General features: G+C 41.5%; 1 protein-coding gene across 4 annotated transcripts in view; it reads left to right on the top strand.

Moving 5' to 3' along the window:
• The window catches only part of LOC125455071 (zinc finger matrin-type protein 1-like), a 75,702-nt gene that overhangs the window by 45,228 nt on the left and 14,506 nt on the right, over nucleotides 1–15,968 (top strand). For all 4 annotated transcript variants that reach the window (XM_048536622.2, XM_048536614.2, XM_048536605.2 and 1 more), the window contains exon 2: nucleotides 10,501–10,604. In XM_048536622.2, the coding sequence (XP_048392579.1) occupies nucleotides 10,501–10,604 (104 nt within the window). The remainder of the gene's footprint in view (nucleotides 1–10,500; nucleotides 10,605–15,968) is intronic.

Genomic DNA, 15,968 nt, shown 5'->3' with positions numbered 1-15,968 from the left:
TGCTTTTGATAAAGGTGAGTATTGTGCCATTTCCTAAATCAAAAGATGTAAGTATAAGCAGTGGTTGCTGATACCTGACATTTTAAAAAAAAATCATTTGATGAGCAGTAGTTTCAGTGAAAATCCCACAATAATGCTGCAAGTGCCTAAAAATTCGTAGCAAAAATTGAATATTTTTAGTAGAATCATTGTTGTATATTGAACACTCACATTGATGTACAAAGCTGATATTCGATATTATTGGGCCTCTCCAAGAAAATAAGCCCATAAGGTATAGGAGCAGAATTGGGCCATTTGGCCCATCATGCCTACTGATCCTGGCTGATATGTTTCTCAATCCCATTCTCCTGCCTTCTTCCTGTAACCCTTGATTCCCTTACCAATCAAGAGTCTGTCTCTGTTGTATATATACCCAATGACTAGGCCTCCACAGCCTTCTGCAGCAATGTGTTCCACCAGTTCATTACCCTCTGACAGAAGAAATTCCTCCTCATCTCAGTTCTAAAGCACCATCCCTTCACTCTGAGGCCGCCCTAGTCTCTCTGACCAGTGGAGACATATTCTCCATATGCGGTCTATCCAGGCCTTTTAGTATTCTGTAAGTGTCAATGAGAACGTCGTCCCCAACCCCATCCATCTAAACTCCATTGAGTACAGACTCAGACTTCTGAACCACTCCTCATGATAAATCCTTCATTCCAGGGATCATTCTGGTATCTTCCGCTGGTCCCATCCAACACCAGCACACCCATCCTTAGATACAGGGCATAGAACTGCTCACAATGTTCCGACCAGAGCCTTATACAGCCTCAGAGGTACACCTCTGCTTTTGTACTATACCCTTCTTGAAATGAATGCTAACATTTGCATTTGCAAACTGATCCTTTAGGTTAATGTTAGATAACCCTGAACTGGAACTCTAGAGTCCCTTTGTGCTTCAGATTTGCAAAGCCTTTCCCCATTTAGAAAATAGTCTACGCGTCTATTCTTCCTACCAAAGTGCATAACCTCACACTTTGCCACACTGTATACCATCTGCCACTTTCCTAGTCTGTTCAAGGCCTTCAGCAGCCTCTCCACTTCCTTGTCACTACCTGACCCTCCAGCTATCTTTGTATAAATATATATATAAATAATGTGAATAGTTGGGGACCAAACACTGACCTCTGCAAAGCTTCAGAAGTTAATGGATGCCATCCTGAAAAAGACCCCTTTATCCCCACTTTCTGCATTCTGCCAGTCAGCCAATCCTCTATCCACGCTAGTACCTTAGCCTGAACAATTTGGGTTCTTACTTTAATTTGCCAGTCTCCTGTGCCATGCCTTGTCAAAGGCCTTCTGGAAATACAAATAGATCATGGCCAGTGGTTCTACTTTGACTAGCTTGCTTGTTACCTGCTCAACGAATTCCGACAGATTTGTCAGGCATGACCTCCCCTTACAAAGCTATGCTAAGTTAGCCCTGTCTTACCATGCACTTCCAAGTACTGCACCATTTCAACCTAATAACGGACGCTAAAATCTTACCAATGACTGAGGTAGGGCTAGTTGGCCAAAAGTTTCTCTCCCTTCTTAAACAGAGGCGTTACACCCAGTCCCCTGGGACCCTCCCTGCCTCTAGTGATTACTGAAAGGTCACCATTAACACCTCCACAGTCTCCTCAGCTATCTCAATCAGAACACTCAGATGTAGTCTGTCTCGTCCGAGATCTTTCAGCTTCCCCAGTACTTTCTCCTTCGTGATGATCACTACACCGACCTCTGTCCCCTGACTCTCGTGTAGTTCTGGTATACTGCTGGTGTCTTTCGCAGTGAAGACTAATGAAAAGTACCTATTTAGTTCTTCAGCCATTTCTTTGTTCCCCATTATTACTTTTCCAGCGTTATTTTCCAGTGGTCCTATGTCCACTTCTGCCTCTCGTACCTTCTATATATCTTAAAAAAACTCTTGCAATCTTGTTTTATATTACTAGCTAGCTTACCCTCATATTTCAACTTCTCCCCACTTATAGCTTTTTCAGTTATCCTTAAAGACTTTCCAATTCTCTGGTGTCCGAGTAATCTTCACCATGTTATATGTTTTCTCTTTTGATTCTATGATGAATTTCTGCTGTGCCTCCTGAATTAACCCCAGAAACTCCTGCATTGCTGCTCAACTCTCTTCACTATTAGGTTTCCCTTCCAATTAGCTCTGACCAGTTCTTGCCTTTGTCGTTACTTTCATTCAATTGTAATACTGCCACATCTGATTCCAGCTTCTCCCTCTCAAACGGCAAGGTGAATTCTATCATATTATGGTCACTGTTCCCTAGGGGTTCCTTCACCTTAAGCTCCCTAATCAAGTCTAACTCATTACATTTCATCAAATTCAGAATTGCCTGTTCCCTAGTAGGCTCTACCACTAGCTATTCCACAAAATCTGTTTCTAATGGGATCTGATACCACCCTATCGAGAAACTGCTCATCCTAATGAGTCCAGAAAAGTTGAAATGTGGACGTTGAATGTGTGCAAACTGTGCAGTGTAGGAGAGCATGAACATACTGCTGAGGTGTCATTGACCTGAAACGTTAAGTATTTCTTCCTATGGAAACGCTACCTGATCTGATGTATGTTTCCAACATTATCAGTTTCTATTTCAGATCTCCAGTATCTGTGCTGTTTTGCTTTTGTGATGGTGAAGATTATTGTGATTGAGTTGTAGCATCCTCTTTTCTAAATCAAAGGTTATAGATTCAATCCCACTCCAATAAATACATGAGCACAATAGTACAGGAGTGAAGAAAGGCTAGTTATTTTTTATAGCTACTATCCTTTAGAAGGAACTTAGTACATTAAGAGTTTGAGATATTTCCAATTAGCAAATCATCTTGTAGTAGAAAGATTGGAAAGCATTGTATAAATGGGCAAACATGAAAGATAAAAAGAAGGAATGTTATTTAGTAAGTTTTTTTTCACAAATTGTAATTGGCCTGAAGGAGTTCTATTCCAACTAAACTAACCAGCCAACAGATTAAAAGTAATGTTGATGTTGTTATAAGCAATATAGCTCAGAGGATTTTATTCCCAGTTGGTACACTCTTGGTTGATATTAGCAGAGGCAGTAATAGGTAGCACCAGTTCAATTTTTTTTAACAGCTCAGTCACTACAGGCCATTGTACCTGAGCTCAAATATGATCAAAGGCTAAGTGGATTACTAAAGCTGTCAGGTTTCACTTAAAGCACTTTTAGCATGTATCTGAATCTGACCCAATATAAAATTTCATGCCTAAGTGAGTCAACATTATGGGAATATCAGTTAAGCGCCTGGAACTCTTACTGCTTATGCTGTGCGTGTGATATTGCATTACAAGCAATCTTGTAACCAGTCAGCTTGCAAAGTGCTGTATAAAGCAGGCAACAAGTTCCATTCACCTAAGTTTAAAAGCAATAGTTGTTAATTGTCAGGGATAACTGAACAGGATGCTGTGTTTAAAACCCTTGACAGATGACAAGAATGCAAACCTCAAATACAGACTATTTTAGAATTACGTGGTAATCGATCAGCCTCTGCAAAGGAGAATAGAAGGCTTAACATTTTTTAATTCAGTTGTGAGACATGGACATTGTTGGCCATCTCTTGTTGCCTTTGAGAAGGTGGTGATGAGCTGCCTTCATGAATTGCTGCAGTCCACGTCAACCATCAAAGACAGAGATGAGGAATTTCATGTCTGAGAGAAGAGTGAATCTTGAAATGTTTGACCGCAGAGGGCTGCAGAGCCTGTGTCATTAAGTATGTTCAGGGCTGAGATAGACAGATTTTTGATCAGTAAGGGAATCAAGCAACTAGGGGCAGGAAGTGGAGTTGAGGATTGCAGGAACAGTAAGGTTCTCACTGAACAGCAGGGTGACCTACTTCTGCTCCTAGGTTTGATGGTATTATCATAATGGTTCAATCGCTTTCTTTTAATTTCAGTTTTTTTTATTAGATTCAAATTTTACCATCTTCTGTTGTGGGATTTTCCCCCAGTCTATGAGCCTGGGGCTTTGGGTTACCAAGTCCAGTGATGACGCCACACATTACACGCAGGAGGGCGTCATAAGGCTCTGCAGATCAAGGAGAAATCTGCTGGCCAAAGAAGTGACTGTGGGTTGAAGGTGACGCTAGAAGACCTCAAAGCCATGCTGAGCTGGAAGTTAATTTAGGTGGGAGTGTAAGGAGATAAAGCTGAGCACATATCATTCAGTGTCAGAGAGGTGTAAAAAGATATTGAGAGTAGCTAGGAAGAGTTGGGGTTAGGAGAAGGGGGAAGTGAATGGGAAGAAAGATCAGAGGGCGATTGGTACAAATGTTGTCAAAATTGTCATTTCTTGACACCTGAAAGGAAAAGGAAAGGTTTTCCTTGTTAAAGTATCTGATGAAATGAAAATATAGACCAGGACAGATTTCAGATGAGGTTAACTGTTCATTATTCCTGCTGTTCACACTCTAGAACATAGAATAATACAGCGCAGAACAGGGCCTTCGGCCCTCGATGTTGCACCGACCTGTGAACTAATCTAAACCCATCCCCCTACACTATCCCATCATCATCCATATGCTTATCAAAGGACTGTTTAAATGCCCCTAATGTGGCTGAGTTAACTACATTGGCAGGCAGGGTGTTCCACGCCCTTACCACTCTCTGAGTAAAGAACCTGCCTCTGACATCTGTCTTAAATCTATCACCCCTCAATTTGTAGCTGTGCCCCCTCGTACAAGCTGACATCATCATCCTCGGCAAAAGACCCTCACTGTCCACCCTATCTAATCCTCTGATCATCTTGTATGTCTCTATTAAATCTCCCCTTAGCCTCCTTCTCTCCAATGAGAGCAGACTCAAGTCCCTCAGCCTTTCTTCACAGGGCCTGCACTCCAGAACAGGCAACATCCTGGTAAATCCCCTCTGCACCTTTTCCAATGCTTCCACATCCTTCCTGTAATGGGGCAACCAGAACTGCACGCAATATTCCAAGTGAGGCTGCACTAGCGTTTTGTACAGTTGAGACATGACATCACGGCTCCGGAACTCAATCCCTCTACCAATAAAACCTAAGATTGGACCAATCAATTTTGGAAGTTCCTGTCTAATACCATCAAAATCAGCCTTACTCCAATTCAGAACTCTAACTTTTTGACCAGGCCTTTCCTTTTCCGTAACTGTTTTCACGCTAATAAAAATGTGATCACCTTCCCCAAAGTGCTCCCCCACTGACACTCAGTCACTTGCCCTGCTTTATTTCCCAAAAGCTGCTGCTCTATTAGGAACATCCATATCTTGAATAAGAAAGTTTTCTTGTACACATTTAAAACATTCCTCCCCATCCAAGCCCTAAACGGTGAGACAGTCCCACTTTATGTTTTTTCAGAACATTTCTGCAGAAGAGGAATGGCATAGTTTTGAGCATGTTATTTCTTCCTAGGTAAGGGTCCCTCATAAGATACAATAATTAGTAACATGGAACAAACTGTTCTCACTTGGTGCTCTGCTGTTTCAGAGTTAGTGATGGATGCTGCGTTTTTTCTACATTGCATTCACCAAATGTGGGTCATTAGGGGAAACAGCAGGAACAAGATTATGGAGTTGGATGGTCAGCCATGATCAAAGTGAATGGTACGGCATGCTGAAAGGGCCAGATGACCTACTCCTACCTTCTGTTTTTCTGTGTTTAAACTTGGATTTCTTAACAAGCTCCCAACAAACCAAGGTAGTGGGCCTTTCAACGGACAGTTAGTACCAACTTCTGGTGCACAACCTAATCTCTGCCCTGCCAGTTGTCCTGACATTGATGACCAATTGTATATCGTGCCCTTTCCCCCCCCCCCCCCCCCCCCCCAATCCATGGGCTGGCAATCACCTGATGAATTGCACTGTAATGGCAGGAGGGGGCAGATTGTGCCCTTCCTCTTCTGCCTCCTTTATCCTGCTGGAATCTGTAAAATCCAGCCACAGTGATTTCAAGCCAACCTGTTTCTCAGCACATGGAGTATGTTTGAACTATTGTCACTTTTGTAACATAAGAAAGGTGCAGCACAGCAAGCTCTCATGGAAGGTTGGTGAAATGCTTAGAAGATCTCTTTATCTCAGGTATGTTGTTCAGTGATGGATATTGTCCAGGTCACAAGGGAGAGTTCCCCTGTTGTTGTTTAAAACAATCCCCCCCGAATCTTCTGCATAAGGCCCTGATTTAATGTCTGATCTGCAAGATGGCATCTCCAACGCTGAAACTTATTCTTCCACTGCAGGATAGTGCATCCAGTGTTCAAGTCAGTGGAATGGTAAACTTGTGGTTTAAGGCTGATATTTATCTGGTTTATTCTGATAATCTACAAGAGATTTTGAGTAATGGGCAATTGTGGGTAATTAGTGTGCTTACATTACTGGCTGCACTCCACAGCTGTTAGCATTTGGGTGCAGTGAGACGCTTGAGAGGCTGAGGAGGATACTGTGAAGGGTGAGTATGAACTTTGAATGGAAGCATGTTTTCATATGAGGCAATAGAAGTTTCTTAATCATTTTTTGCTTTAGTTGACATGGTAACATAGATAGCCATGTAGCTTACACATGTTTTCTAAATGATTGTGAAAATGGAGACAGTCCAACAATGAAGTATCTCCTGCTACCATACTGGTACAAGAAGGCAGTGGCACTGACATCATTGATGCCTGCCTGGCACAGAACATTTGTACCCATGTGCTGGTAGGTGGATGTGCAATGCTGCTGTAATCATTGCTGCACTCACAGCACCCCTCAACCCACTTCAAATGGTCAGCTCAGTGCCCTGCTCCATGCCCTGCTTGGCTCTGTAAAAACCACAAACATTTGAAATTAGAGAAACATTTGGAAATGAGCGCATTTTATTGGTTCTGCTGTTGTTAAAATTGTTTTGAATTGCTCAGTGCCCCGATCTTTGATGCAGGCAGCAACATCTCTGGCGGTGATATCACTGGCATAGTTACTGTCTGAGCAATGAGTGGCAAGCGCAGCCTTGGAAAAGGGTCTTGCATCACAGCACCTTGTTATATTCTTCACATTGACTTGATTGATTCACAACCGTTGTTACTTTGTCATCAGTCACGGCCTTTGTTACACACAGGAAAATTGTAATTTTTGTTGGCAAGGTGAATATTGGCCAGTGCTCTGAGAAAAATTTCTCTGCTCTTGTTTGAATAATACCCTGAGATCTTTAACATCTACCAAAACAGACTCAATTTACTGTTTCTTGCAAAGATCAGTGCTGTGAAAACACAGCATTTGGACACTTCACTGAGTGTCTTCCTGAGTTTTCTTTTTGAAATCTGTTCCGTTGAGCATTCCTGATTTTAATTGCTCACCAATTCTGGCTGTGCATTCAGCTGCACTGGGCCCAAACTATGGAATATTCACCCTGTGCTGATCACCTCGCTCCCATGCTTTCCTCTTGTGACTCTACCTCTTTGTCCAAGCTTTTGATCATCCTTGCTAATGCCTTCCTATGTGATTCTGTGTCGAATTCTGTTTGATAAAGTGCCTGTCAAATACCCTGGAGGACATTTTATAAACACAAGTTATAGTTTATGTTCATTGGGACAGGACTTGAACCCACAACTTTCTGTCTCCGAGATAAGAATGGGCTGACCCCAAACCAGCACGATACTTTCGAATTAATTTAAGAATTAATGTTATTGGATAATATAGGGCAAATAGCATGGTTTGAGGCAAGTTTTATACTTTGTGTTTGTGATTCTACCTTGTCTCTTGACATAGCTTTAAGCCAGGCCATTTGGATATTCTGATAGCAGATGCAGACTTAGGCTATGTAGCTGCATAATAAATAACCACTGGATAAAACAGATAGAGTTAAAACACTCTCTGACTTATGTAGAGTAGACATCAGTCATTGCACTGCAAAAAATGATTTTTTAAATATAACTTTCTGATGAAAGACTTCAGGTATTTTGCTATATAAATGCAAAGTTGTTGTTTCTTGCTGTGAATTATCTTCAGAAAAATATTAGTGACCGGTAACGAGTAAAGCATTTTAAATGCACTTTGTCCATAACCATATTTTGTTTGAAGAATTGATGAGGTCTTATAGCCCAATCCATAATTCAGGTCGTCGATCATAAAAACTCTGCAGTCTGCATTCTTTGAAATGGATGCTTGTAGTATTGCTGTGATAAATCTTGTGCATTTAACACATGGTGGTGAGCCTTCAGATTAATAGGAAACTAAAACTTAAGTTTGTATGTGGCAAGAGCTACACTACAGACCTCAGAAGTTAGTAAGATTGAAAAAAAAGAGTGACGAAAAAATGTGTAAAATTGTTACCAGACCTAAAAGCAATGAGAATCAAGAGAAACTGAAAAGACTGGGACTCGTTTCTCTGGAAAATAAAATGTTGGGGTGTAATCTGATAGTGGTCTTTAAAATTATGAAAGTGTTTGATAATTCATGCATAGAGATACTTCCAAAAGTAGATGAGACCACAATTAGGAGCAATTAATATGAGTCACCAATAACTCCTGAACCAACTTCTTAAATTAATTCAGTGAATTTGGTTTCACTGTCTGGTACAGCATTTATTACCCATCCCTAGTTGCCCTCAACGTGATGGTAAACTGCTTCTTGAACTTGTGCAGTTCATTTTGAGAAAAGGTCACTGAATCCAAAATGTTAAGTCTGCTTTCTGTCCATAGATGCAGAATTTCTCCAGCGATTTTTGTTTTCGTTTCAGTTCATTTTGGGTAAGTGGATCCACAGAGGCAATTTCTTGCCAGTGTTGGCCAGTTTTGGCCCAGTGACAGTGAAGGAAGAGTGTTATATTTTTAAATCAGAATGGTGAATGGCTTGTTGTGGAATTTCCAGGTGTTCCCACGTATCTACTGCCCTTGTGCTTCTGGATAGAAGTGATCATAGGTTTGGAAGGTGCACCCTGTGGATCTTCAGTGAATTTCTGCAGTGCATCTTGTAAATAGCACACTCTACTGCATCAGTGGTGGAGGGAGTGGATGCTTGTAGATATGATGCCAATCAAGCAGGCTGTTTTTCCGTGGATGGTGTCAAGCTTCTTGAGTGTTGTTGGAGCTGCACCATCCAGATAAGTGGGGCATATTCCATCGCACTCCTGAATTGTGCCTTATAGATGGTGGACAGACTTTGGGGAGTCAGGAGGTGAGTCAATTTCTGCAAGATTCCTAGCTTCTGATTGCCTTTGTTTATATGGCTTTACTTATCCACTTTATTTTTATGGCTAGTCCAGTTCAGTTTCTGGTAAGTGATAACATCTGGAATGCTGTTTGTGGGGATTCAGAGATAGTATTATAGAGCATTGGTTAGATTGTCTCTTGTTGAAGAGATCAGTCCAACTCGATATTGTCTAGGTCTTGTATTTGGATAGGTACAATTTCAGTAAATGAGGAGCCACGACTGTTGCTGAACACTGTGCAATCATTGTTGAACGTCCCTACTTCTGACCTTACGATGGAGAGAAGATCATTAATGAAGCAGCTGTAAGTGGTTTGTCTCAGATGTTACCCATACAAAGTCTTGCTGAGATAACTGACTGCGAAGAGGTGTACCATTTTCCTAATTTATGCATCTTTACTGAGATAAATTTGGAAATGTGGTACTTGTTACCAGTTGGATTGATTGAAGTGAATAGCATAGATACACTTAAGGATCAGCTCAATGAATATACAAAAGGGAGAAATAGAAGAACATGCAGATTTGGTTTAAAATAGGAGAATGGGAGGAGGATCACACAGAGCATCAACACTGGCATAATTCAGCCTGGTCAGAACTATAGGTTTGATGAGAAATAAGTACACTTAGTTAGGTTGGAAACATTTAAATTATTTAAAAAGCATTTAATGATAAAGGTTCATTTTGGAGTTAATCATTAAAATCACCATCACTGCTAACAAAAATCAAAACGCTGTACTTTGAAATTGGAATATACCTGGAAGGAATCATGGAGATGGGGAATGCTATTCAAGTTAATTTAGTCATAATATATTCAGCACAGATATTTTAAAAAGTATAAGTAATAGTTTCATCACTGAAAGTGACCTGTACTTCAGATACTTTCTGTTGTTTTTCTTTTGAATATTCACAATCTGATGAGCAGAAACCAAAGTGCTTTAATTCTCAGAATGCACTCAAATCTGAGTGAATTGTAGGTCTGTTTAATGGTTTAATGATTTGGTATGAAATCTGTTTGCATATTTCAAAACAAAAGAAATCATTCTTGCCAGATGCATAATTTTCCAATACCTCGGAGGTGAGTACACTTCAGATAACCATCTACTGTTAATTTGAAGTAATTTCTAAATTTTTGTTTTATTTTGTTGTGTTATCCACTTCACTTAAGTTATTGGGAAATGTAAGAAATTTTACAATTGCGAAGAATTGACTTTCAGTCCGTATCAGTGGACTGCGTGTAGATGGACTTGCCTTGATTTTGAAATACTACCATTGATGTAACGAATGTTTCTTTTCAGACAAAATGGGGTGTCACAGTGACAGCGAACTTTTCACGGATAACTACTGCAGGGTTTGCTGTGCCATGTTGATCTCAGAAGTACAGAGAACCACACATTATGAGGTAGTTTTTAAATGTTAAGATCGTATAAATAAAATATTGTCCATTTCATTTTCGTTTTTCACTAGAACTTGTGACCACCCCATGACATTCATAATCTGGTTTTGTAAAATACCTTCCTGGTCAACTGAAACTCTTGTTTCAATGAATGTACTACTCAATCAGTTTTTTCTGTTGTCACTTGACATTCTTTAAATGCTGTTTGTGTGCCACAGACAAGCCATTATTTATTTTCTGTGTACCTGTAAATTGGATGCTTTCTCATTGAAAAATGTTTTTTTTTCATTGTGATCTTATGAGGTGTACTTCAGTTGTAGTATGATGGAAATGTTCACTCCATGTCATGCAACATATACCATAAATAGTTAATCATAAAGTAAAATAGGAGCCGGAATTATAAAACAGGAGCCCCAACCTTTACATCTGGGATGCCACGTTTCAGGGACAACACAGTGTGGAGCTGGAGGAACACAGCAGGCCAGGTGGCATAAGGAAAGTTGATGTTTCAGATCAGGTCTTTTTTCACCTTTCTGCTGTGAAGCAAGTTTCAGAAAGAAAAGTCATCAGATGAACGAAAATTTATCTTGCTACTATTAGTGTTAGACTGCTAATTTAGTGATATTTTCAACAGTGTTTTCATTAACACTAGGGAACACACAACATTTTTAGCCATAGAACATAGAACAGTACATCCCAGGGACAGGCCCTTTGGCCCACAATGTCTTTGTCAAACAGAATGCCATTCTAAATTAATCCCATTTGCCTGCACATTTTCAAAATCCCTCTATTCCCTGCCGGTTCATGTGTTTATAAATGCCCCTTGAACTTTGCTGATGCATCTTCTTCAACCACCTCACCTGGCAGTGCATTCCAGGCATCTGCCACCCTCTGTGGGGGAACAAAAAACTTCATTCACTTCATTCTCACTTAACTTTTTCCCCTCTCACCTTAAACATAAGCCTCCTAGATTTTGACATTCTCCACCCTTGGAAAAAAAGAGTCTGACTATCACTCTGTGCTTCTCATAATTTTATATACTTTTATCATGTCGCCCATCAGTCTCTGACGCTCGAGCAAAAATAATCCACGTTTGTCCAACCTCTCCTTATAGCTAATGCACTCCAATCCAGGCAGCGTCCTGGTAAAACTCATTTGCACACTTTCTAAAGCCTCCATATCCTCCATAAAGCTGTTCTTTGGAATTGTAAAGGGTTGAATAATGGTGCTTTTTATGCTGTTCAAAAAGGAGGAGAAAGAGTAAGTGGAACAGAAAATGAAGGTGCCCAGAACAAAAGGGAGTGCTAATGGTAACAAAAGGGATATGTACGTACAGAATCAGTGTTAATGATGGGTGTGAATAATCAGAGATAATGGGAACTGCAGATGCTGGAGAATCCAAGGTAATAAAGTGTGAAGCTGGATGAGCACAGCAGGCCAAGCAGCATCTCAGGAGCACAAAAGCTGACATTTCAGGCCTAGACCCTTCATCAGAGAGGGGGATGGGGTGAGGGTTCTGGAATAAATAGGGAGAGAGGGGGAGATGGACCGAAGATGGAGAGAAAAGAAGATAGGTGGAGAGGAGAGTATAGGTGGGGAGGTGGGGAGGGGATAGGTCAATCCAGGGAAGACGGACAGGTCAAGGAGGTGGGAGGAGGTTAGTAGGTAGGAGATGGAGGTGCGGCTTGGGGTGGGAGGCACTCCCCCTCCCATTCTTTAGATGACATGTCCATTGTGGGCCTCCTGCAGTGCCACAATGATGCCACCCGAAGGTTGCAGGAACAGCAACTCATATTCCGCTTGGGAACCCTGCAGCCCAATGGTATCAATGTGGACTTCACCAGCTTCAAAATCTCCCCTTCCCCCACCGCATCCCAAAACCAGCCGAATTCGTCCCCTCCCCCCACTGCACCACACAACCAGCCCAGCTCTTCCCCTCCACCCACTGCATCCCAAAACCAGTCCAGCCTGTCTCTCCCTCCCTAACCTGTTCTTCCTCTCACCCATCCCTTCCTCCCACCCCAAGCCGCACCTCCATCTCCTACCTACTAACCTCATCCCACCTCCTTGACCTGTCCGTCTTCCCTGGACTGACCTAGCCCCTCCCTACCTCCTCACCTATACTATCCTCTCCACCTATCTTCTTTTCTCTCCATCTTCGGTCCGCCTCCCCCTCTTTATTCCAGAACCCTCACCCCATCCCCCTCTCTGATGAAGGGTCTAGGCCCGAAACATTAGCTTTTGTGCTCCTGAGATGCTGCTTGGCCTGCTGTGCTCATCCAGCTTCACACTTTATTAACCTGTGAATAATCAGAAATGGTTTGACTTTGTTGTTAATAAACATAGTTGTCCAGCAGTATTAGATCCTAGTTTGATCTTGTGTTACTTCTCAGCTTTAAATTAACAGTGCTATGTCATAGGCAGGAATTAAGGGCTGTTTTGTTGTGTTTCTGTTGGTAGCAGCCTACCCTGCTCAAAAATAAATGGAGGAATATTCTAAATATGGACAAGTGGTCTCCAAATACAAACATTTCTATCATCTCAGAAGACTGACTTTTGTGAGACTTTTGTGACTCTGAACTTGACGCTGTTCAATACTGTACAATGTGCTGCTTGTGCAGTTTCATGCTTGCAAAGAATATTTTGTTTGAAAACAATAGGAATATATTACAATTTTAGCAGAAGGCAGAAATCAGGCATGGTAATAACAGAGTATTGTATACTCCAGCTGATATTGCTGCACGTAGAGTGTCTTAGGAGTTCAGAGAGTGGAGCAAAAGTCGATCAAATGCCACTCTGAGAAAAATGTTGAAATACAGAAAGATGCATTCCTTCAGCTGTATCATTTAGGATTCAATGAAATCCTGCTGTCAGGATTGGAAACATGCCATCAGATTTATATCTAAGCAGTTTATCAGGATCAAGGGAGGACATTTTAATGACAGCAGCTGATCCAAAGCTTTCCACTAGGACTTATTTCCTGTTAGGTTTGGTGCCTTGCTTCTCTGAGACACTTGTAATAGTGGCAGCTACTGAGGCTACAAATAGGAGAGGGCACCTCCTGGTTCACAAGCCCACCGATGGCCATATAATTATGTTTTCATATGGGTGGATCAGGCAGGCACAAGCGGTCACCACCTTCAAGCAGGATTGGCAGCTTTCCCCCACCCCATGCACATTCTGGCCCCACCACCAATTCCCCACGTACCCTGTTGTACGAGTCTCTGCGTACAAGCCCACCCACTGTGCCATCCCCATTCCCAGTGACCATTCTAGGCCTCCGAAAGCCCTGACTGTTTGCACCACATGCCTTCCTGCTGCTTCCCCTTCATCAGCAAATGTGAGTGAGAAACCGCCTGTGTTTTTTTTTTATTGTTCAATCAGGGCTTGTGCGCTTCGCTGGCTAGGCCAGCATTTATTGGCCACCCCTAATCGCTATCGAGAAGGTGGTGGTGAGGTGCTTTTTGAGCTGCTCAAGTCCATTTGGTGTAGTATCTGCTGCTCTTGTCCTCTTAGATAGGAGTGATCATAGGTTTGGAAGGTGCTGTCTGAGAAACTTTGGTAAATCAGATGAGCAGCTCCTTACAGAATCTTTTATCCTTGCTTAGTATATATCAGAAACCGGGTGATGGGGAGATCTTTGAATGGCCAGATTGTAACCCAACTGCAAGTTGGACAACTCCATGTAAAGATTTGGCAGAATCAGGCAATTATGCCCAATTCTGTTTGAAGATGTGCAGATTAGGTTACGATTCAGAATTCATTTGTGTAATCAAGTATGTAAAATCCTCCTTGAACCGGGGCAAGATACTTCATTATTCCTCTTTCCGTCGAGAAGGCCAAATGGCCATATTTCTGCTCCTATGTCTTATGGTCTTATCAAGTGGTACAGGGAGAAAGCAGGAGAATTGGATTGAGGAACTTATCAGCCATGATCGAATGGCTGAGCAGACTCGATGGGCCGAATGGCCTAATTTCTGCTCCTTTGTCTTATGGTCTAAGATTTTGCATGAGAGAGAGACATAGAAGAAAGAGAAAGAAAAAGACAGAGACAGAATAAAGAGAAAGAGAGAGAGAGAAAGAAGAAAGAGAAAGGAAGAGAGAGAGAGGAAGAAGAAAGTGAAAGAGAGAGAGAAAGAAGAAACAGAAAGACACAGGAAGGAAGAGATAGAGTAAAAACAGAGAAAGATGAGAGAGAGAAAGAAGAAAGAGAAAGAAAGTGAGAGAGAGCAAAGCAAGAGAGAGAGATAGAATCAAGGGAAAGAAAGAGAGACAGAAGAAAAAGATAAAGAAGGAGGGAGAGAAGGAAGAAAGTGAAAGAAAGAGAGATAGAAGAAAGAGAAAGAAATACGAAATAGAAAGAGAGAGACAGAAGAAAGGGAAAGAAGAAAGAGGGAGAGAAGTATTGCATTAGTCATGGGAGTGATGTAATGTTTATTAATACTGGATATGGATTTATCAACAGAATAAACATTTTTAATAAAATGCCTTGGGCTACACCTGTGAGCAAGCAGATTTAAAATAACTGAAAATTATGTTAAACGTTACACTGAATTGATACGTTCTTTTTATTCATTAACGAGGTGAGGGCATCTCTGTCTAGGCAACATTTATTATTTGTCCCTAATTGCTCAGAGGGCAGTTCAAAGTCAACTACATTGCTGTGAGTCTGGAGTCACATGTAGGTCAGACCAGGTAAGGATGGCGGTTTCCTTCCCTAAGGGATATTAGTGAACCAGATAGGTTTTTCCGACAATCAACAATGGATTCATGGTCATCATGAGATTCTCAAATCCAGGTATTTTATTGAATTCAAAATCCACCATCTGCCGTGGCAGGATTTGAACCTGGGTCCCCAGAATGTTGTCTGGGTCTCTAGATTAAATAATCCAGCAATAACACCACTAGGCCATCTCCTCCCCTCATACTTTCACTAGAGCAATGAAACAACCAGTCAGTTTCCAAGTAAATTAAATATTTTGTTAGTACAAATGTCTTTTAGACATATCACTAGCTGTGAAAATGAATGCTGTTTGAAGAGGTTTTTCAAACAAGTATAGACATTTATAATATCATGAGAGGCATGGATAGGGTGAATAACCAAGGTCTTGTCCCCAGCACTGGGGAGTCCAAAATTAGAGAGCTTAGGTTTAAGGTGAGAGGGGGAAGATTTAAAAAGGAGCTGAGAGGCAGCTTTTTCATGCAGAGTGTGGTGCGTGTGTGGAATGAGCTGCGAGAGGAAGTAATGGAGGCCGATACAACTGCAACATGTGAAAGGCACCTGGATGGGTACATGAATAGGAAGGGCCTAGAGGCTTGTGGGTCAAGTTCTGGCAAATGGGACTAGATTGATTTAGAATATTTGGTCAA

This window comes from Stegostoma tigrinum, chromosome 1, assembly GCF_030684315.1.
Source record: "Stegostoma tigrinum isolate sSteTig4 chromosome 1, sSteTig4.hap1, whole genome shotgun sequence".
NCBI classification, from domain to species: Eukaryota; Metazoa; Chordata; class Chondrichthyes; order Orectolobiformes; family Stegostomatidae; genus Stegostoma; species Stegostoma tigrinum.
The sequence above is the reverse complement of the archived record's forward strand: the minus strand, read 5'-3'. Positions and strand labels throughout refer to the sequence as shown.